Consider the following 23144-nt stretch of genomic DNA (forward strand, 5'->3'; position numbering starts at 1 on the left):
AACCTTTTCATGTCATGGACCCCAAATCAATATGTATTTGGCTGCAGACCCCCATCTGAAAATATTTTGTGCCAGGGACCCCCATACAAGATTAGTGTTGTTAAAATGTTTAAACATTTCAAATGTAAATTTCTTTTCAAGATCCTATTTCAAAACAGGCCTAATGGAGGGGCCAGCGTACCTATGACTCGACATAACCACTGCACGTCACTATGACTCAGACATTACCATATATAGTGGCCGGCCGGCGGCCTGTCACTATGACTCAGACTTAACCCCGTCATATGCCCATATATGGGCATCAGGGATCTCCATATGTGGGCATAAAAGGGACAAGAATCGACAGATACAGATATCATAGACATATCGCTCAATTCGGCGGTGCGAAGTAGGTGATGCATCGCACTGACACGTTGTGAGCTCGTGCCCAGGGACACATTAGCACATCCTGAACTCCATAAATGTAATGCACTCACCAGCATACACACCTTATACTAAGGACCGCAATGGAAGCAAGCTGTAGCCTTTTTTGCATTATCGTTTTGATTATGGTGGGTCAGATGTTACCTGTGACACGTTTTATTTCATGATCAATAAAGATATCAATCAAATCTTTACCTGTAGGTGTGGTGCAGACTCCAGGGTCAATACGTGACCTTTGAAGTGACCCCATCCCTTATCAGAGCCGTTAGTGAATTGCACATTCTCACGTTGGCACAACGGCCCTCCCACACTAGGCTACTACCTTTTCAAAAAAGGAGATAGGCACTGACATCTAGAATGGAATAAGTTGCCTTTTATGCAAATGCCCCCCTACATCCATACACAAACAGTACAAGCATTAGTTTGTGTGCAACTGTGCAAGGTGTTAAAGGACTTGCTAAATCATGTCGAAGTCAGTCTTAATGTGCGCAGAACTCAAGTCACGTTTTGGAGACGACCACTTAAGCGGTTTACTTCTATAGCCCAAAATTGTCAAGCAGTGATTAACTGCTTAATTCCATTAGCTTAGACATCATTCTAATAAGGCCCACAAACGGACAACACAAAAAGGATTTTCAATTTTTATTGACTTTTTTGGACAATTTATTTTCCAGTGTCATCCATCTTTCACTTCTCTGGTATTTTGCATAATCTTTCATACAAGGCTAGAATGATAAAAACCATGATAGGCTGATGCTAGGTCTTGAACTAGCAGCTAGCGAGCCAAATCTGCACACACATCTTGGGGTAACATGAGTCTGACAATGTAACTGAATGCTATGACTGGGGCACCTGATCCATGAGCTTTCAGAAAAACAACATAAACCTTCCACTTATCCAAAAATGCATAACCTCCGTCTGGTTTTTATCATTCTAGATAATAAGGCTGATTAAAAAGGGCCATTGCTATGCAACAGAACAATCTGCATAGCAACTGGAAGACAAAGGGACTGGACACTGACCCATTACCAAGGATGAAGAACACGACATCACTAGACATTTAATTGGCACAGGGTGGTCTGCTCGTTCACTTACATGAGCCGGTTTTTAAAGTAAAGCAACAAGTTTGAAAGTCAAAACAACAAAAACAAAGTGTGGATAAAGGTTGGTTTACAGTTAGTGTGAGGTTTGATACGTTGGAGTTCCTTCTGGGTCTAGTGTTTGTAAGAAACAGTACAGTTCCGCCGTGACCTCCATAGCATCTGGCAGTTTGAGTGTGTGCCATTGTGTAGTGGCTGAAACCTCCCCCCCCCCCCCCCTCCTCTCTCTCTCAAACAACTTTGACCAATTCATAAGGCTGCAAGGTACATGCCACTGGTTGACCATATTCACAGAAGCACAGTTACAAGCAAATGGGAAACGGCTGGGACTGGGACAATCACTAAAATGTGCTTGAAGGCTAACAGTTGACAGATTTCACTCGGCTACATGAGGAATGCAGGAAGGGGAGGGCTTACTGAAACAGCTGGCCACCACATTGGTCAAATGTCATGTCGGAACCAACCAGCCAGCAGTAACTCAATCCCTTTGCCCTAGCCTGCAAAGGCAACTACGAAGGGCAGCTCAGTAAATTGAAGAAACTTTCCGAGGTTGTCTGGCCACCTTTGCATTTGGTATAACAATTCAAACCACAATGACATGTTAGGTCTAGCAACATTTAAAACATGGGTCATACTGCCTGTATAGACTTAACGCCAACAACCCAGCGATATATATCTTTTCCTTTTTTTGCAGAAGACAGTATTTGTTGAATGCAGATAACAAAGCTCACAAGTCAATTACAGTTTCTGAAAGCACTTCAGATTTCATCATGATTCTGCGAAGGCAGACGAGAAGTAGACAGGGAAGCATGACAGTCTCAGAACTGAAGCCTTCGAGGGTCAGCGGTCAGTCCAGGTCAAGAAGGGGACAATAACAGGGAAGATTTGTCGGGTTTGAGTTGAGGCCCGTCTGAGGGAAGCCATTTAGAAGCGCTTGGGGCCCCAGGGAGAGGCTTTGGTCGCCACTGGAGCTCCAAAGCTGGGGAAGTCTTCAGAGCTGCTCATATCTGGGGCCTAGTGGGAAAGGGGGGGGGGGATTATCATCTCTGCACAAAAATAAAAAAGTTCCGATTCCATTTTAAAGTCAAAATGTATCACCTTTGGATCACCAGTGGTCCAGGGGGCCTCCCTCACCACAAAGCCCTTTGATGGTCCACGGGGTTCACCATCCGCTGAAGCACCACCACCCCCGGGGGGTCTCATGTAAGCCATCTTTGACTCATTCTCAGCAACGTCTGACATCTGAGGGCACAAACACACATTCCAAACCAATTATGGCACAGAATCAAAAAGGCTGACAGTTCTGAAGAAAGACAGGTGTCAAACATGCCCACTTACGTATTCCTCTTCCAGATTGAGGAGATGGTCGATGGCTTCATCCACAAGCTCAGGACGTCCTGTGACTGTCACAAGGTTTGGGTCCGCAGCTCCAGGTTGGGGGAACCTGAGATCAACCTGCACAAGGGACAAAACCACACTTCATATAAAATGTATCTGCAAGCACACTGGCTTTCGACATTCTCCATTTCTTCTCAAAGAGTAAAACCAGATTCCTACTTGGTTGCACATCAGTGTCACGCAATACCCATGCTCAAATAAGTATAAATCAGGCTTATGGATGTTTATCCGCAAGTTAATTTTTTTTCTCACCTTGAACTCGTCCATGATCTTACGAATGCCCTTGCCACGGGCTCCAATGATGCGGGCATGGACCCTGCTGTCTAGAGTGATGTCTTCAGAGATCATCTCCTCCAGCTCATCCACAATACCCTGGATAGCATCCCGTGCAGCTGTAGCGTTTTGCTCATATCCACTAATGGTAATCTGGTCCTGTGTGTGTTTGGGGGGGTGGACAAGACGAATGTGGAAGAGAAATGTAGAAATTTGACTCATGGCAGCACCAACAGTGCTAAAAGGCACAACATTAATCCCATGGAAATTTACTGCCACCTGTTGTGCAGACACAATTGCCGTAACCACTTTCAACCTGGCTTTCAGGCATGTCATTATGGGTGAACATTAACCCATTTAGACCCGAGGCCGGTTTTCAAAACGCCTTCTACTGTTTATCCTATTGTCTATTTTGTATGTAAAATCATGTTGCTATATATACACACACACACACACACACACACACACACACATCTAAAATGACACAGATACTTTCCCGGATTGAAAGATATAAGTATAAAAAGTCTAAATGGGTAAAAAAAAAAGAAACTTTTCAAAAATTGCTAAATAGCCAATCTATAAGCTTGTGTGTTGCGTTGGGAGCTTGTAGATCGGCTATTTTCGTCATTTGTGGTACGTCAATTATACACTGCGTTAAGTGGTTAGGGAATGCAAGAAACTGACTTCCTGTTGAGCACAGTCTAGTATGTGCTTCTCTATGGACACTCACTGAGTGGAACACCGTACCTGGTTCTCGTCATTCTTCTCTGGAAACTGGATGTTAACATCATGTTCAGTGCGAATGTTGGTAATAATGGCACCTTTGCGACCAATGATCTTAGGGTGATACTTGGGGTCCACAGTGATGGTCAGCCTGAAGCTCCTGAGTGCCTGTAGTTAAGACGGAAGTGTTTTGTTAGGGTGACTGAAACATACCCTTTTAAATTCACCATGAATGAGTATAGGAGGCAACAGTTCTAATAACCAACCTGAAATAGGGATCATAACCTTCAGAAAAATATAAGTTGGGAACAAACAAAAACAAGGCAGCTCTCCACCTCACCGATTTTGGGCCGACTCGGCGTTGGAAAGCGTTACTTGGACCGACTTGCGTTGGAAAGAGTTACTTGGAAAGTGTCTGCTGCCGACAAACTGTTGTCGGATACCGTCGTTCCGTCAGGTAGAGGTCCGTTGGGACCTCTATCGACGGGACGATGAGAAACCGAGCATGTTCAGTCGTTGGGCTCATAGATATAGAAACCTTGATACCTCATTGGCCTCTGCAGTTCGTTGGAGCGACCCGTTTCGTATGGTGGCCGCCATACGCGCTGTGATTGGCCAGTGCCCGTTCCCCCCGGAAATGGGGGGGAACGGGCACTGGCTAATCACAGCGCGTCTTTTCCAGGACTTGTCAGAATCTAGTTGTCCCACCCCCACCTGCCTCTGATTGGCCTACTGAACGCCCCCTTCTGTGACGCACGCGGAAATTTCCAGCTGCCCCCCAAGGAAGCGGAAGCGCACCCGCCATACAGACGCTTCAGAGCCAGAGGAGGCGTCTACCTTTATATGTCTATGGTTGGGCTGACCGGTACAGCTGTCGATAGCCGTGGGGTAGTGAAGAGGGGGGTGAAGGCTCTGTAGAGCACCCTGATTGGCTGTTTATCTTGTTTGGTCAGACAGGCTCCGTAGAGTAGACCTCTCACCTGCTACTACTGGTGCAGAAGCAAGCCTAAATAAGCCAGAGACATTTGCCCATCGCACATTTGAACTAGATACCATATTCTCAATCTCAACTGTCAATTCCTATACCAATTGATCAACTCTAAAGCAAATAAGTAGGCTACGATAGCATAGGCTACGAAATAAGTAACTACTTCAGAAACAAGCCCAAACAAAAGCAATCAGCAACTATGAATATTTACAAGTGACTTTACAGGAAAACATGCCCAAAGTCGCTTATAATAAGCAGACCTGGCCAGGGTTTCCTGCAGGAAAAGGTTGGCGCTAGGCCAGGGGAGTCATGCCCCCCAAAAAATTGTTGGGGGTGTAAACAAACAAACATCATGAATTTAGACATCACTGATGATAGTGCTGTCAAGTCAGTCTATGAAGCCATCTATGAAATCTATGAAAATGTTTAATCTGCAATACGTTATACAATATGCAGTGGGGGGTCCCTGCTTCATCTCTCTGACAGCTAAGGGGTCCTTGGCCTGAAAAACGTTGAAGACCCCTGGTGTACAACCAATACCACACTGATCCCATAACATCCTAACAAGACAACACAACACTTGGTTATAGTCAGAACCAATGTCCAATGTCTAAACACCAGGTTAGAACAGTAATGTGTGTGTGCGCCGCTGCAAGCAGCTGTTAGTTTGTTTTGTCAGAATGGAATATAATAACACTTGTCCCAAAACACGCTCGCCCTGGGTCTAATCCGTTGGCCTCCATCCGCGAAACAAATGGGGGCGAGTGTGATTTGGGACGAGGAACGGTTACCACTCTGCGCTTCTCGTCAAAATCAATTGCGGGAATAATATTATGGGGATATAATCCTATATGCTACATAATATATTGGAAATTATAAAAATAAATATAATAGCAGATGCATTGACTGTAATATGGGTGGCTATTTGTATGTATTAAAAACATTCCTGAGCCTTGCGCGTGCATTGCATCATTGTCACCAGAATCTTTTGGCTCTGCGGTAAAAATTCCAAACTTCCAGGCCAGCCTGCCATCTCTAACGCATTTGCACAACAATGTGCGCATCGGCCGACAGTTTGTACAGAACTAAATGCAAACTTTTGCCAACAGACTGCCAGTCTGTTGTAGTCTGTTTGGTGGAGAGTCACGTCTGTATTCATAGAAATGTTGTAAGTCAATGATTTGTCCGTCACTGAATTGAGCAAAGATATTCTCATATTAGCTAAGCCAGGGGAGTAGTCAGTTTGACAATGGGAAGTGGGAAACATTTGCTACCCAGTCCTTGCCCGGCCCATAACAATAGAAATGTTCATTGATCAGAGCCAATTATGGGTATTAAATATACCTGTAGATGCATGCCATCCTCATTTAATGGGTAACTAAATACAAAAGAAAACATTTAGTTACACTGGCAGTAGAGACATCCGCCAGGACGTGGCATCGTTATCCAGTTCAATAAGGCCACTGATTGCATGTGATGTGAAGATTGGTCATTCATCGATAGGTTTTAAATCTGTGGTTTCCCATAGTCAGATCAGTGGTAGATACTCCAATCATATAGAGCAGATAAGACACGCTGTGATTGGCCAGTACTCGCTGTCGTTTTGCAGCCATACCTAAACTCAACCTTAATCCTAACCCTAACCTCAACTCTAACCTCACAAAACTGTGCCTAAACCTAAACTTAAGCCCAACCTCACAAATAGTATACATAACATGATAAAATTATCCACGACACATTTTAGAGAAGAAATTAAAACGGCGTCAACACCATAGCATGCCAACGAGGCAGCTGGTAGAACGGGCGATGAAAATCGTCTGCCTTCCATCGTCTGGGAGGACGTTGCTTGCTTCCCATCGCCTGGGAAGCGTTGAAGTGGTATAGGCTAAAGAATGTTGCAGGTTAGCAACTCCAGAACGAAGTCTGTTGAGGTTGACCCAAGCATTCTGTGGTAGGTTGCGTCCAGCAGGATTGCTTAGAGTCAACTCCCTTAACACATTGCCTGCCAGAATTATTTCAGATTTTTTGCAGTTTTATGCCAGAGATTTTTCATTGAGAAAAAAAAAGTAAGTAAGTTTTAAGTTAACAAGGAAGTGGATAGGAGTCTAGATCTTCGAAAAATCATATCTCCTTGGTCTTTGGGTAAAAAAAAAAAAAAAAAATGAATTTTAGATGTTTCTTTTTAAAGATCTAACTTGATCTTGGCAATCAATGTGTTTAATCCGAGGCAAGCGTGGTTACCTCTGCCAAATACGGGGTCAAATATTGGGTCTGTGGCCAAATACATATCATTTTGGGGGTCCTTGACATGAAAAAGGTTTGAGAACCATTGAATCACACTCAATTCATGGAGTGTGCGTTAAGCTCAGGACTTCCGTTAAAATCAGGTGTTCAGAAACACGGGAAAATGGAAGATCATCATCGCTCGAGTAGGCTGACGTTATCTTTAATATTATTAAAGCAACATACGCTTTTTCAAAAGGTAAGAAAATCAAAAAAAAATCGCTGACAGTCGGTGCACGCAGCCAGAAATAAGTCTGGCAGTGAAAGAGTTGCAATATATCACTTAAGCTTTTATAGTAAACTAGAAAAAGTGCTCCTCGGAGCCAGGTCAGGTAGGTTATTGTGGGCCAGCAATGTTCGGAATTCAGTCATTATAAAAGGTGAGTGGAATTTGTAGAAGTTGAGGGTTTAATGTTGATGAAGTTATTGCACAGACATGCAAACTTTAGATCAGGATGGAATATGAAAAATTGGACAGATCCGTCTTGATCACATGACTGTAGAGATAATGTGCACAGCCTGCATGATGTTTGGACAAAATCTCTATGAGCAATATCAAAAAAGTGTGTTTTGCTCAAATCGGCCTGCTGGGGGTGCTATAATAGGCCAATGTGAAAAGGATGGCATTTCTTCCTTGGCCTAGTGGGAATGTGCATGTAAAGTTTCACAGCAATCAGACGCTGTGTTCATGATTCGAGGCATTTTGTTCAAAACGGACCACTCCTGCAAACTTTAGAAGCCATCTGTAGGAGTAAGAAAATGTGTTTTGCAAAATTCAGCCTGCTGGTGGTGCTCTAACCAAGAGCCAATGTGAAAAAAGGCTAACTTGACCACAGCGAGCCACAAATCATTAAAATATCATGTATATTTAAGTAGAGAAGTGTCTGCGTTTGAGTCTCTGGTCAGCATAGTTAGCAGGTGGGGGAATATCTCAGGTCAGGAAGAGCCCTGCAAAATCTTGCAAGAGTGGGAGCCTGTTTTAAATAGGTGGGAATAGGGGTCCAAAACAAAAAAACAGCAGACCACGCAAAAAAACTGCTGCAATAAACCGGATGTAGCGCACCTGAAGCATGCAACAGTGTGGGTGGAGCACAGTTGCAGCATTGAAGAGCACCGAATGAGTCAAGGTTGAAAAGAAAAGCAGGAGATTACAAAGCAAAAGCAAGGTAGTTCTGATATGAACACATTTATCTTACAGCAAACGTTAGCTAACATCAACTTATTGTATAATCGTAACACGTCTATTCAATACTCCAGCCAGCACTGACCCGATCCTCCTGTTCCGCCTGTAGTTCCTTGACGCGCTCCAGGAGACCTTCCCTGGCACGGTCCAGGTGAGTGGCCAGGCCAGTGATGGCGATTATATCAGACTGCAGGTCAGGAGCAGGCACTTGAATATTAACCTGCAGGAATTACATGGAAACCATTTTAATGTAAACAAACACAGGTTACCCTTTCAAGATCCCTACTCTGCACACAAAAGATGCGATACAGACCTCAAATTCATCCATCATCTTGCGAATTCCGCTTCCTTTCTGTCCAATGATGTAACGGTGAAGCTCAAAAGGCACTTCAACCTCAATAGTGACAGGAACCAAAGCCTGGAGAGAAATAAGCATTTTGAGTTCCAGCTGAGAAACCAAAGACTGCATGAGGAAAAAGGTAATCCTGCTATGAACACACTGACCCTCAGCGCCTCCACGGCGGCTTCACACCGCTCCTTACGGCCCGAAAGCACGATCACATCACACTTCTTAGGTGCGGCTGGATCCTCGGGCTCCTTCACAATCACCTCTCCGTTGGGCTCTCCATTCTCCTCAACAGCCACTTCTGCAGCAGGAGCAGCGGGAGCAGGAGCAGCGGGAGCAGCTGTAAAGGACGGAAGAACCACGTGCACCGGGTGATCAGGAAAAACAAAAACCATTTGGACGTTATCAAGAAAGTCTACATAAATGTTCTTTTACCGTTGGGGTCCTCACGGTCTGGGAACTTGATTTGCACATTGTGCTCTCTGGTGATCTGCTGGATCCGTGAGCCCTTAGGACCCATGATGGAACGGTGGAACCTCTGAGCAATGATGCACTCAATGGTCACTTGGGCATCCTAGAGGGGGGGAAGTAAATAAAGAATTAACTCAAATGGTCAACAGGACAGGGCCGGTCAGCTGTGCATTAGTAAGGATCACGAAGAGCACCACAGTTGTGTGTCCACTCACCAAATCCTCGATTATCTCCAGCATGCGCTTCTTTGCCGCCTCCACGCAGTCTTTGGCTCCCTTGAGGGTGACCTTGTCACTCTGAGCCCCGGTACGAGGGAAGCTCACCATCACACCACCGTATTCGTCTGCAAGGTCCCTGAGGACTTGGCCACGGCGAGCCACAAAGTAGCGGTGGTGCTTGGGGTCGACAATCATTTGATCCTCCACAACGTTATCCTGACAAAATATTCAGAAAACCACACTAATGTCTACAACTCACAAAGTAGGGCTTGTTGATACAACTATCAACGAGCCCTAACAAACCATCACAGCATTTGTGCATCAAACATCTACATTCAATAATGTCTCTATAGCTTGATGATAAATGGTGCATTTATATAGCACCCTTCTCCAAAAAGCGCTTTACAATGTGCATCCCATGGCAGAGGAAACCATGCAAGGCACCAACCTGCTCATCGGGGACCAGTTAGAGGTCTTGCTCAAGGACACGTCGACACACTGAAACAGGGGAGCCGGGGATCGAACAGGGAACCTTGTGATTCTCAAGCGGCCGCCCCACCTCCTGAGCCACTGCTACCCGATTAAACAACGGTCACTTGGATCTTCCTTTACAAAATGTTACCACATTAACTTAACCCTGCCTGTTTTAGGCAACAAATAATTGTTATTTTATTTATTTAAACTCTGCAGATTGTGGCCATATCACTATAGTGTATAGGGCAGAAGTGGTTGAAGTGAATAATGCAAATGCTTGCGTCTTATGATCGTTCAGGTTCTTTTGAAGCCAGCCTGCAAGTGTATACTGGTTGCCATTAGTTTGAGGTTGTCCGATAAGGGATCTATATACACACACACACACAGTCTTACCAGACTCCTGATCAGTTCCTCTAGCTCCTTCTGGGCCTCGCGCACAGCCTCTTCTGTTCCAACCACAGTGATGAGCTCCTGATCCTGGTCCTCCGCGGTAGGGAAGATGATCCTAGCACCGGTGCTATCACGCACCTTACGGATGTTTCCGCCACCTTTCCCGATCAGGAACTTGTGGTACTCTGGCTTGGCACGCAGCTCAGCAGTGTGGCTCTTTATTTGCTGGATAATGATTCAAAACAAAATACAAGTTAACCACATGAACCCTAGCATCCCTATTCTGGGAATGTCATAATAGGAACACGTGGCAAAAACAGGCAAACGGCTGGTGAAATTAGCAGATCTGCAAGCTCAACACGTTGTAGATTAGTTATTTTCAGTAAAGAGATTTGGTGTAAAGGGAGGGCATCAAGTGTAAACCCCTGGAGGATCCTGGCCAGCTAAATACTGTATATAGGTTTAAGTGGTTAATTATACACTGAAAAGGCATCAGTACAGGAGCAAGGTTTTTACTTCATGGTGGCCTAAGTGTGTATTATTAGTGACTCATCTGATCACTAATAAGGTAGGTTGCAAAGAAGCATCAACACACCAGTATTGTTATAGTCACTTTAAAAGTAAAATAAAATTAATAAAAATAATATATATATATATATATATATATATATATATATATATATATATATATATATATTCGGTTACACAATGTTTTCCTTTGTATCATTGAATAAGTGATCCATTCATTATGAGTCCAGGAAATAATCCTCAATTCATATGACCAGCTATGAAAATGCTCCCACTAGCACTGGATCAGGCAATACATTATAAAAAGGTATTGGCAGATCACGATGTACCACTGATGCCAGTTAATGGAGTACCTCAGGGCCTTTTCCTCTTCTTTTAAAATGGCAGCCAGGTGAATGAGATAACTAGAAGTTGAGCTAAAAATCAGACAATGCACCTTCTCCTCTGCCAAGGCCAGCAGCTGCTGCTTGGCTTTCTCCACGTCCTCAATGGGGCCTCGGATGGTGACCTTGTCGATGCCCGAGCCCTCAGTGGGGAAGTGGATGTGCACTCCACCACATTCCTCCATAATGGAGCGCACAAAGCGGCCCTTTGACCCAATCAAGGAGTTGTGCAGCTTGGAGGGGATGGACACCTCCATCTCTGTGATATTTGCCTGAACACAGAAGGAGAGACAGTTATTAGGTGTAAACCCACATCTGTGCTTCCTACACATCTGCCAAAGTGCTGTAGATGGACAGCACCCCTACCAGCTCCGATTGAATGGCCAAGATGCGAATTCGGGCAGCCTCGCAGTTTGGCTTCTTGCCTGTGATGACGATCATCTCAGAGTTGCTGTTCTCAGCAGGCAGATCAATTTTTGTGTTTGTTTCCTCACGAATCTGGACAGAAAAAGAGAAAAAAAGTAAGTCTGCATCAAATTACCTTGGAACAAAAATTCAATTGTTCATTATGTTGAGGGGCTCCGAGTTACCTTCTTAATGTTTACACCTCCTTTTCCAATGATGTTCTTGTGGAATTGCTTGAAGATGGGGACTGAGACAGAGAAGCTGTTCTCCACCTGACCCAAGTATGAACATAGTTGGTCAATACACAAGTGTCGATTGGTGTTGCAGTATTTATTATAGTATGCTAGCCTACCGACTGTACAATATTAAAAACACTGCTATAAGGATTTTCTTTTCAGTTAAACATATCTTAAAAGGACATACCATCTCTGCCACTATCTTCTGCATGAACTTTGCGCATTTCTCCACCTCGACCCTTGGTCCCCGAAGCTGAACGACGTCACTTTTTTGTGCTGGGTCAGGAAAATTGATGATGACCTTGAACAAGTAATTTATAAAAGGTTAAAAACCATTCAAATGCCTTCAGTAGAGACCTTTATCCTTTAAAGACCTTTAATTTATTCACTTTTGTTTTGCATCTGACAAGAGGCCACTCTCTCCCTCTCAGAGCAGTCTAATGAACATGACAATGGTTGAACTAAAGCAACTCACCTCTGGGAATTTGTCTCGTACTTCCTTAATATTCTCTCCTTTTTGCCCGATGATGGCTCTGTGAAAACGCTGTTCAATGATCAGGTCCTTTGTACGCTCATTCTCCTGCAAGAGGAAATCAAGTTGGGTGAAAAAGACAACATGTCATGGACATAACAAAATCTAATTTGTGACATGCTAACATTTAAGTGCAGAGAGTTGGGACCCACCATGCGTGACGCAAGCTCAAGCAGCTCCTTCTTGGCTTCCTGAACACCCTGGGGGTCCCCCTCAATGCGGATCAGGTTACTCTTCTCATTGTCAGGGGGAATGCGGACAGTCACCTTGTGCGCCTCTTTGATGCGGTTTACTTAAAGATTATGAGAGAATTTTCAGTTAGACCCTCCCCAAAACAAGGATAGTGATTAGATGGTTAGAACAGAACTAAGGTAGAGTAAGTGATTTTCTTTGGCTAAAATAAGCTCTATATTCTGATAGTACTCATTGCTAGTGTGTTTGTTCAGTAACAGGAGTTTCCATGTCTCTCTAGCTCTTTATTAAACAGAAAATACATATTCAGCTTGGCAATACATATTCAGGTCAGGATACCAATTTTATCCAATCAGGGTAGAGAACTCAGTGAGGATGCAGATTAAACAAGTGAAATTGGAAGTGATGACAATTAAGCAGACAAAATTGTAACTGGATCACTATCAAAGTGAAGCTGATAAATGGGTACTCTCCTGATTGGCTGAAATGTTTTCACCTACCTGAAATGTATTTTCTGTTTATTAAGATCCGAGGCAAGCGTGGTTACCTCTGCCAAATACGGGGTCAAATATTGGGTCTGCGGCCAAATACATATCATTTTGGGGGTCCTTGACATGAAAAAGGTTTGAGAACCACTGAATCACATACTCAATTCATGGAGTGTGCGTTAAGCTCAGGACTTCCGTTAAAATCAGGTGTTCAGAAACACGGGAAAATGGAAGATCATCATCGCTCGACTAGGCTGACGTTATCTTTATTATTAAAGCAACATACGCTTTTTCAAAAGGTAAGAAAATCGAAAAATCGCTGACAGTGGGTGCACGCAGCCAGAAATAAGTCTGGCAGTGAAAGAGTTAAAGAGCTGGAGAGACAGGGAGACCCCTGTGACTGAATAAACACTCTATAGCAATGATTACGATCAGAATATAGTGCTTCAACATAAAGCTTTTTGTTTTAACCAAAAAAATATCACTTACCCTACCTTTAAGTCTCAAGCTACTTACTGTTAACACCGGCTTTCCCAATCAGGTGTCTGTGGAATTTGGGATCCACACTGATCTCTGCATAGTCCATTCGGCTTATCTGATGGGAGAAAGACAGAAGTTTGATATGAAACTTTTTACGGCTCGACTCTGTAAGATGCAAGACAAATGGTTACGTTAGTTTGATCTGGGATAATCTCGCAAATTGCAGGATCGATCAGTGACAAATTTATTGTGTACGCTGCCTATAGGTCAAGGATGTACCTAAACAAAAACATTTCTCTATCTATCTTTTGAAATATTTAACTTTTATAATGGAAGTGAAGGGCGGTCATTTTGGGCTGAAACCTTGCCCAAATATAGAGTCATACATCATAGACTGTGGATATCCAATATCCAAATGGGAGCCACGATGCTATCAGACGCGGTCTTGTTTTCCTTTTTTACGCAGTCTCATTGGAGCAGTTGTGCAAACTCCGCTAATGTGATTTCATGCTAGATTGTATTCACATTAAATACACATTTGACTTCCATTACTGGTTTTCACAACATAAAATAACAGTATCCCCTGACCTCCACCCGCTCGCTCCACTCTAGAAATTCAAACACACTCGAAACCCACACAACAAAGCTCAGAACCATGGGGGATCAGGCCTTCTGCTCAGCTGCTCCTCGACTGTGGAATGCCCTCCCTGACCATCTGAGAGCACCACAATCCATTGACACCTTTAAAAGGGGACTAAAAACTTTTATTTTTAACATAGCATTTGCCTAGATGGACTCAGTGATGCCATGCGTGTTTGTTTTAACTTTTTAAACTTCTTCTGTGTTTAGCAGACTTTTGATCTGAATTTTATTCATTTCACCGTTTTATTATTATTGTTTTTAACATGTAGCACTTTGAGATTTGTTTCAAATATAAAGTGCGTTACAAATAAAATGTATTATTAGTAGTTAGTAGTATGATATGACTCAACTTGCTGAATTGGAAGTTGAGCGATGAAACTCAAGCTTTTTGACAGGGAACTATCAAAAAAGGCATGAATGCATTGAAAATTGGTGATACTTTTACGCATGCCATTAACCTCACCAGATCTGTGACAATAGCTTCAATCTGGGTATGGACCATCTGCAAGTCTTTGGTGGGACCCTCCAGGGTGATCCTATCTTCTCCCTCAGTGAACTCAATGTGCACCTGAATACAAGACAAGGCATTTAAAAACAAAACCCAACAGCCAAATAAAATGCCCAATATTTTGCAAAAGAACTCTCCACAAACCTTGGGTGAAAGCTGGGTGATCTTGGCCAGATTCTGCCCCTTCTTGCCAATAATGAAACGGTGAAGCCAGGAAGGAGCTGAGACTGAGGACACAGTATAGCTGTTGGCCTGCAAACAAAAATGCATTTCTCATGTTATTCGCCATCATGTTTTCCCTGAAGATGCTACGGTGTGAATTATACTTTGTTGCGCACCAAAAATAGCTGATCTCATAGCATCCACTACTATACTCCAAGTGTAAAAAGGCGTAATGCTGTTACACAGGGTATCCTTTCCTCTCTAAAAACATACCTTGGCATAAACTTCGGTGAGTGCCTGGCCCAGCCGGTCTGGCTCCCCACGAAGGATGACAGTTTCTGAGCTGCTGTCAGAGGGTGGGATCTCGACCGAGACGCCCGTTTTCTCCAGGATCTCCTGCAGTGTGTTTCCCTTGGGGCCGATCACGTACTTGTGCTGTGACTTCTTCACCTCCACTGCGATGGTGGTGGTATTCTTCTTCTAACAAGAAATTACAGTGTCATTCATATATACACGCATATATATGCACACACACACGTACGTACGTACGTACGTACGTGCGTGCGTGCATATATGCTCGCATCAAGCTAAACTCCTTGAAAAGTACTGTCAACTCATGACTCTTACTCAACATTACCAAAAAAAAATATATGTATATATATATATATTAAACTTGTTTTTGGGTGATAAAACACGCAATGATCACTGAATCCTTATGATAGTGTTCCCAGGCTGGTTCTGTTTACCGTTCAGTATGGGTTTAGAGCCTACTGTATCCGATCATTTCCACTCACACATGAACACAAACGAGAGACACTCTGCCGCCCCAGTGCTCAGCCGCCAGCACCTCCATGGCAAAAAGCATCCCATAACGATTTCCTTCATCGAACATGGCCAGCATAGCGTTCTGACTAAACACACTATGCCATACATGTGTTTAGTAATGTACTTTTGCGATCTAAAACCATATTTTCTGTGATCCTGTGCGCAGAAACGCTTAAGAGGGCTGCTTCTGCAAAACATAGGTAGCCCTTTGATTGGCTGGCCGAGTAATGAACAGCACCACAGATTTACCGTAGAGATATATACAGCCTCCGAACACAGTATCGCATCGACATGTTTAGAGCCCATATGCTGCGTAGTTGTTAGATGCCATATTCTGAGAGGACATTGAGCACTCATTGGCTGGCCTTTTACCAAGAAAACTGAAGGCTCGCATACTGTGTGGGCTCCAGTTGTAGGATTATTTTTATTGCACCCGAGTGCTGCTGAGACGTTTCGGGCTCTCGCCCTTCCTCAGACAGAGCCCGAAACGTCACAGCAGCACTCAGGTGCAATAAAACAATTATGGAAAACAAATTCAACCAATTTTTGGGTGTGGATGTGCATGTCTCTCCTCCCTTTATATTGACCTTTTACCAAGGCCAGACAATGAGGAAAAAGTGACTAGAAAGTGTTGAGAAAGTGACGACTACCTGCGTGTCTCTTTACTGATCAGCCCTGCGAGCGGATACAAAAATAAGTGGAAATAGTAAGTTCCTTTCACTTTTCCAAAGCCCATGCCACCTGAGCAAGGGACCGGAATGGGCTATAACGGAGAGCATGTGTGGGCCATTTCCATTGGAGTTTAATACCATACCTCTTGTCAACCAGTAGTGGTTCTACCCATAGATGCAGAGTTATGCTCGTGCCCACACACACACACACACACACACAGCTCCCAAAGCTTTACAAAAGCTGCCGAGTGTCAACCGTGTATACACATCAATGGTCCATTGTGTGACCTGCTAAGTAGTATAGGTGTAGACACTGTGGATTGTTAAAAGCCAATTGGCGAGCTACTTTAACTTCAGTGGGTAGGCTATCAAATGAACGTAATGTAAATCTGGCCCTGTGTACGGCCGCATGTGCTGGGTGCTCGGCATTTCTCCTGGGCGCCCGGGCAAGGAGGAACCCGCAGTCCTACCCATACACAGGCCCAAAATGTTTTAATAGAAGAGCAGGGAGACCACTGCACAACCAATGCAGTTGTGCAAGTTATATTGTACTAGACCGGGCAACGGCCTACTTGGGAAAGAAGCAAGTCGGAAATGCATGCCCCAACCGGTTATGCAATACCCGTTGTCATAGTACCCGTTGATGCCCATCGATCGATCAAGATACGTGAACTACAGACACGCACATAGACGGAAGGATAGAGATCTTGCTCATTTATAGTAGGATTCAAATAAAATAACGGTTTATTCCTTTTTAAGTTATGGATTGCAGCTTTTAAGTTTTAATGCTATCGAAAAATAATTGTCTCAAAATGTAGTCTCTTATAAATATAAGTAGCATGGTATACTGGATTACCTTCTCTTCATAAATCTTCTTGATCATAGCCACAGCAAGGGCCACCTGCTCTTTCTCCCCAGTGATGACAATCTCCGTTTTGTTGACGCTCGGTGGGGGGACATTGATGCGTGCTCCAGTCTCCTGCATCATCTCTCCCACCAGCTTGTTGTAGGCACCGGTGAGGAAGGGGTGGAACACCTTGTCGATGTTCACCCTCTCCACAGCACGTTTGTCCTGAGGGAGGAGGAACACAAAGATTTAATATAAAATATATATTGGATTCGAAATAAGGTATTTTACAAAAAGCTATAATCATGCCTCACAACGCATCGTGAGTTATGCTGTTTATTAATGATATCTCAATGAGACATTGAAAAAAATCTGGTGAGTTCAAGAGACAACAGATTATACACACACACACACACACACACACACACACTTAAAAGAAAACCCCACTAGGGGACACAAGCTCAGTTAATGTTTTGAACTGACAAGTTAAAGGTCTTTACTGCCTTAGGTTATGTGCCGTAAAAAAATGTACTTAATACTTTGTAAGCTTTTTCCTGTGGTTGATGACACAAAATAGCTTGCTAATGCAGCCGTTTGGGCTTCTGGGTTACCTGCTCAGCAGAGATCAACAGAACCTCATGCTTGGCCTTCTCCAAGCCCTCCTTGGTGCCAGAGATTTTGATGTGGTTGCTGGGGTCGTCAGGTCGTGGGATTTGGATTTTAGTGGCAGTCTTGAGCTCAAGTTCCTGAAGCTTCTCCCCGTTCTTGCCGATGACAAAACGATGATGTTCCTTGGGGATGGCTACAGTAGCCGAAGCCTGTTGAGGACAAATACACAGTTGGCATGACCACCCAAACACCTACAATTTGTCAACAAACATTACATGGCCCAACTATACATTTCATATGGTTTGTTGCTGAGCTTTTACCTGAGTCTGCAATCGGGACACAATCTCCTTGCGGGCCTTCATCACGGCATCCAGCTTTCCAGACACCATGATGGAGAGGCCCTGATCTTTAGCCATGGACAGTTCCAGGTGGGCACCGGTCTTGTGCATGATGTCCACACAGACCTTTGCTTGGTCTCCCTCCCCAAACTGGTTGATGTCCTTGTACTTGCGCTCTTCCAGTGGCACATGGAAAACCTAGTTTAAAAAAAGTTTAAAAAAATAAATAAACAGTGCAAAAAATATATAAACAGATATATATTTTTAAAACCTAATCACCTAATAAATAAAAGAAAATGAACTAAATGTTCTGTCCTGAAGGCAATTCAAATTGATCACCTTATATTGAAAACCACAGCATGACACATGCACTGCAGTAAGATAATGAATGACTGCATGCGTTTTAACCTCAAGTAACAAAAGTTTAGATAAACATGGGCATTATGCCGAAACAAGGCAACTCCTTGTAAGACCTGTAGGACAAGTCCATTCCAGAATGTTGGACTGTAAGGAACAATACATTCAACAGGTATACTGTACAGCTCACGTTTCATGTCACAGACAAAATGTCAGTATCTTGTTCCAAGTTTTTAACCACATGAACCTTAGTGTCCCTTTTCTGGGCATGTCATAATAGGCAAACAAACAAACATTGGTCAACAGTCAGCAAAAATAGCTGATCTACAAGCTTGTTTTTCGGACGGATTTAACACAAGTGTTTGATTCTAGGATGCATGGTGTCTCCACACGCAGCGCACCACAGAGCAGGGTCCGACTTTCGCCCACAGGGACAGCTCAAGCAACCCGCTTTGTACAGAGTATGACGTTCACTTTATCCTTATTATGCAATTATTCTGTCTTTCCGTCACAGATTGTTGATTCTGGACTCGCGCTCAGTCGACACGTGCTGCCGTTCGTATAGACCCCGTTCAAGTATATAGGGTTTAAGTGGTTAAAAACAACAAGGACAATATCTCATTGTTTCATGCTTCAGTCACATATTGATTTGGCCAGCCTGGACCTAGTTCTAAAGATGCTGTGAAAACATACAGTACCTGGGTGATAACGGATGACTTGAGAGGACGGATCTTTGAATTCCAGGCACCAGCCGATTCCTGGCTCCCCTCAGGTGAAGCTGCCTTCTCAGGCAGAGGTGGGAAGGCATCCTTGTAGGTAGGAAGGCTTTCCTCTTCCGGAGGACCACTGGTTCCTGGTACCGCAGGAGCTGAACACAAAGATATAGGAGACCAAGATAAGTTCACTTCAGATGAGGCTAGGCAGAGCCAAATGTGGTCCTGAGCTATAGTTATTAGCGGGAATACTCACCACCATCCTGGTCCGTCAAGAGCCCACTACGGTGCTCATTGAAGCTTTCCTGCGTAAGTACGGCGATTGAGCTCATGGTTGAAATCCCACTTTAACACGGAGTGTCCACTGGAAATTAAGGTTAACATGTTAAAATAATATATGTAATGGACCAAAACGGCCAAATGGCATTTACGAATGTATATAAAACGATGCACAGCATGCATCAACAATGAACAGGGGCATGAAAAGAAGCGGACGTCCAGCAGCTGCATGTATGAGCTGCTGGGGGTCAGTTTGACCAACACACACCAAACTGCTCCAGGGCAAAGGACACGTGACCATCGGTTGCATGCCCTTTAAAAGGGTGTGAAATAGGCACGTTTAACATTGTACACAAGCTTATCAATAGGTGGACTTTGAAATTGTGACCATTATCTAATCTTTCTTTATCAAAAGAAGCCATGCTCTGTTCTGATCATTTACCATGTCAGCACTGTGAGAATGTGGTCTGATTGACAGTCATTAGGTCTCTCACTGTCTTAGTGTCATCGAGAGAAGAAACTGATTAGCCCTCTCTACAGTCCATGTTCAGGGTTATTCTAAGCCTTGCTGCTAGGTGAGCAGGCTCCAAGGTTAAGAGGATTTCCCCACTGACCCCTCAGTATATCCATGGGATTAAAGTTAGCAGGCCACCGTTTGACAGAACTGCATTCCTATGATTTTGTGAGTGATAATAATTATCCAAAGCTAGAAACCAGAGAACTGTAGCTATTGTCACCCAAGTAGTCAAAACCTAAACCCAACTACTTTTTACAGGTTTTAGGGTCTTGTTGGTCCTTTACCTCTACGTGGCTTTATTTCACTGTAGCAGGCAAGAACTAGAAATGGTGCCCATAGACATAATATCAAATGGACTCTGTACACAAAGCTTCTGGTTCATCTCAATGGACAAGATCTAGGATTTCCCCTCTAGGGTATATTATCAAAAGTCTTTGCTCTCAGCCTTAGTATGAGACAACTCAATACAGACAGTAAAAGAATGTTAACTGTTTTAAGATATTTTTGCTCCAAGCATGCTTGCATTATTTTTAAAGCACAAAAAAGAGAAGTCTCATATGTTATGGAGTATTGCCCCCTCATTAAACACTAAGTTAAGGAAAAGGCAATGCTAAGTTAAAACAGTTTAGCTCACACTTGCAGAATACCCTTTTAGTGGCCTCTTCCTCACCAATGCCTCCCTGAAGTTAAGACGTCACTGTACATTACAGTTCAGTGTACTGCACACAGATCCTGTTGCGGCTGCATGTGTGCTATAACCTTCCAGATCAAATGGTATGGACAAACATTTGGAATCAAGCCAAGATAATTGAAGGTATCCGTCCAATTATATTGGATTTTTTTATATATATATATATATATATATATATATATATATATATATATATACATATATCTCTCTCTCCAACAGGGAACATTGTCTGGTGCTAGAACCTTTGATCTAGGTGTTTAGTTGGGCTTCCAGAGGTCAGAGAATGATCTTACCAGCTAAATGGTCAGTTACCAGATAATCCGTCCTTTAAGCTGCCTGTTCTTGTCAGCCTGCCAGCTTTTGCCTAAAGACAGCAAAACAAAAAGATGAAATACTTGATAAAAGACACGTGCAATTCACACCTGTATTGCAGCAAATAGGTGCACATGCTTTTACAAAAGTAGCAGCCTGATTTATTTACACTACATGTTCGTTAAAGCTCTAAAACAAGTCAGGTGGGAAAAATATAGCCGCTTTCCATTTTGGTATTTAACAAAATGTTAGTATAGACAACCCAGATGCCCCATCTCTTGCAGTCTTCTACAGGGTAGTTATTGACAGACTTTACAGCACCATAATGTCGAGTCATCTTGGGTATACAAATGCCACGACTACAAGCAGTTTGAGGGGTAGCTAATCAAATTCTGAATGACAGATGCACTCACAACCACTCATTTGATCGTTGCAAGCTATTGATGCAAACTGTACAACAACAAGTCTAGTTACTAGGCCAGACTCATGTAATAAAGGGTGCATAATACTAGTGAGGGGTGACTCGTTTCATTTGCAGTCACGACTACACACCCAGCTTCACAAAGCTTATCAACATTTTGACAGCTACACAACACAAATAACATTTAATTCATTGGTAGCTGGTCCCTTCGGTAGAATAAGGGTCTGATCTGCTCGTATACGAGTCCAGACGAGCAGATCAGACCCTTAATAGAGATAGCAAGAGAGGGATCGAAAAAAAGTGTAATAATATCTAGACTCCAGCCCTCAAGTATAATGCAGTCTGCATTGATGTCGCCTAAATCCCGGATTAAGGTTTTAAGCCGCTAGCTAGCCAATGTTAGCTACTAATTATACGCTATACGTGGTTAGCTGACGTTGACCAAAAAACAAATAAAGAAAGAAAAACAGCACAACACGGTACCACCGTTACAATTGGACTGTCAACTACCGCCAGTGTGTGAAATGTCTGCTGGTGCTTTTTCTATCATGATGTACGGGTTTTCATAGCTCAAACAGATCATGCTAGTTAGCCAACTTGCTATAAACTTTGCCCGTGTGTTTGAGTGCTTATGTGACACGTAGCCGTGTAGGTGGCTAGTGGCTACAAGCTAATGCTAGTTAGCCTGGGGAAAACTGTCACCAACACACAGAGAGACTCGAAGCAGGTATATACACGTTAGCATAACGTCATAACCACAGCAGCTCAAAGAAATAAAACACACAAATACATGCAAAACGTGCCATTAGTGTTGACGTTAGCTGCGTCTAACGGAATGCGCGTTAACGCACCAACACAAAGTGTTATGGTCAAAAATAACGTAGCATTAGCACGCTAACACTAGCCAACGTTAACGGTTATCTGCGCTGTGGCTTTAATGTAGTGGTTCTTCTTAGCGCGAGCGTTTCGGGTCGACATAAAACGACGTGTTTTCGGGGGGAATGCAGTGTCGACGAGGCTCGAGCGGCGACGACACACGAAAACACGTCGTTTTTCGTTGCCGAGCGAGCGGCTCGCGCGACCCACTGTAACAGAGCCTTTAAGTCCACGTAGGCATAAGGACCACAGCTGACACGGAGACACACACACACACACACAGGCCACAATGTGGCTACAATCTGCAGCTACAGTCTTAGCAACAAAAGTGGCACTTTGTACAATGTTAACGCAATAGCCCGACGCCGCGCCACGCGCGCCGCGGTACCTAAAATCGTGCTATTAGAATTGAACGGTAACGTCAGAGACACAACTTACTTTATTTGTACGTTCTCGTCTGCCCTAAAGGTGCAGAAGCTGTGATGAAATTCCACTGGCGAGAAGGTGGGATTGAAGCCTGACCCATATATACGAGAGCCGCCCACCAATCATGGCCCCGAACGTCACGTTCAAGAGACATAGAGGTCCGGTTACAATTCACAGGTTTTTTTCAGTGGAGTGAAAAACTCCTCTTGCATAACTTTTTCCTGACTGGGTTTCATTCTGTCTCACATCGCCTTACCTGACTGACATTATGCAAGCGATATGATTTTTTCACTGACACCGTTGTTACCTGCTGCTTGTCTCATGTTCACATGACCACCACAGAGGCCATTTTCAGGGAAAGCCAGGTTTGCTGATATTTTAACCACATTAACCATGGTGTCCCATTTTGTGTCTGTGTTTTTTTTTTCAAAAGTAA

The 23144-nt window shown here is 43.6% G+C and overlaps 1 protein-coding gene across 2 annotated transcripts; it reads right to left on the bottom strand.

Annotated features, from left to right (window-relative positions):
• Positions 1-1050: 1050 nt before the first annotated feature.
• On the bottom strand, positions 1051-22805 carry hdlbpa (high density lipoprotein binding protein a). 2 transcript variants are annotated; one of them, XM_080431844.1, is made up of 28 exons: positions 22721-22805; positions 20967-21037; positions 19443-19550; positions 19172-19341; positions 18099-18314; positions 17781-17987; positions 17179-17394; positions 15100-15303; positions 14809-14916; positions 14620-14724; positions 13551-13629; positions 12507-12646; positions 12298-12402; positions 12010-12123; positions 11772-11858; positions 11548-11679; positions 11235-11453; positions 10274-10495; positions 9404-9622; positions 9153-9291; positions 8876-9057; positions 8685-8789; positions 8457-8591; positions 3942-4085; positions 3174-3353; positions 2862-2978; positions 2622-2765; positions 1051-2537 (listed from the first exon to the last, which is right to left on the bottom strand). In XM_080431844.1, the coding sequence occupies exons 3-28, from the start codon at positions 19516-19518 to the stop codon at positions 2448-2450; spliced, it is 3855 nt and encodes a 1284-aa protein (XP_080287970.1). In that variant the 5' UTR covers positions 19519-19550; positions 20967-21037; positions 22721-22805; the 3' UTR covers positions 1051-2447. The 2 variants fall into 2 exon arrangements, with proteins under 2 accessions (XP_080287970.1, XP_080287969.1); XM_080431843.1 differs by having other exon boundaries at positions 15100-15306.
• Between the last annotated feature and the right edge of the window lie 339 nt (positions 22806-23144).

Source organism: Gymnoscopelus braueri (genome assembly GCF_963280865.1).
Source record: "Gymnoscopelus braueri genome assembly, chromosome: 6".
Lineage (NCBI taxonomy): Eukaryota > Metazoa > Chordata > Actinopteri > Myctophiformes > Myctophidae > Gymnoscopelus > Gymnoscopelus braueri.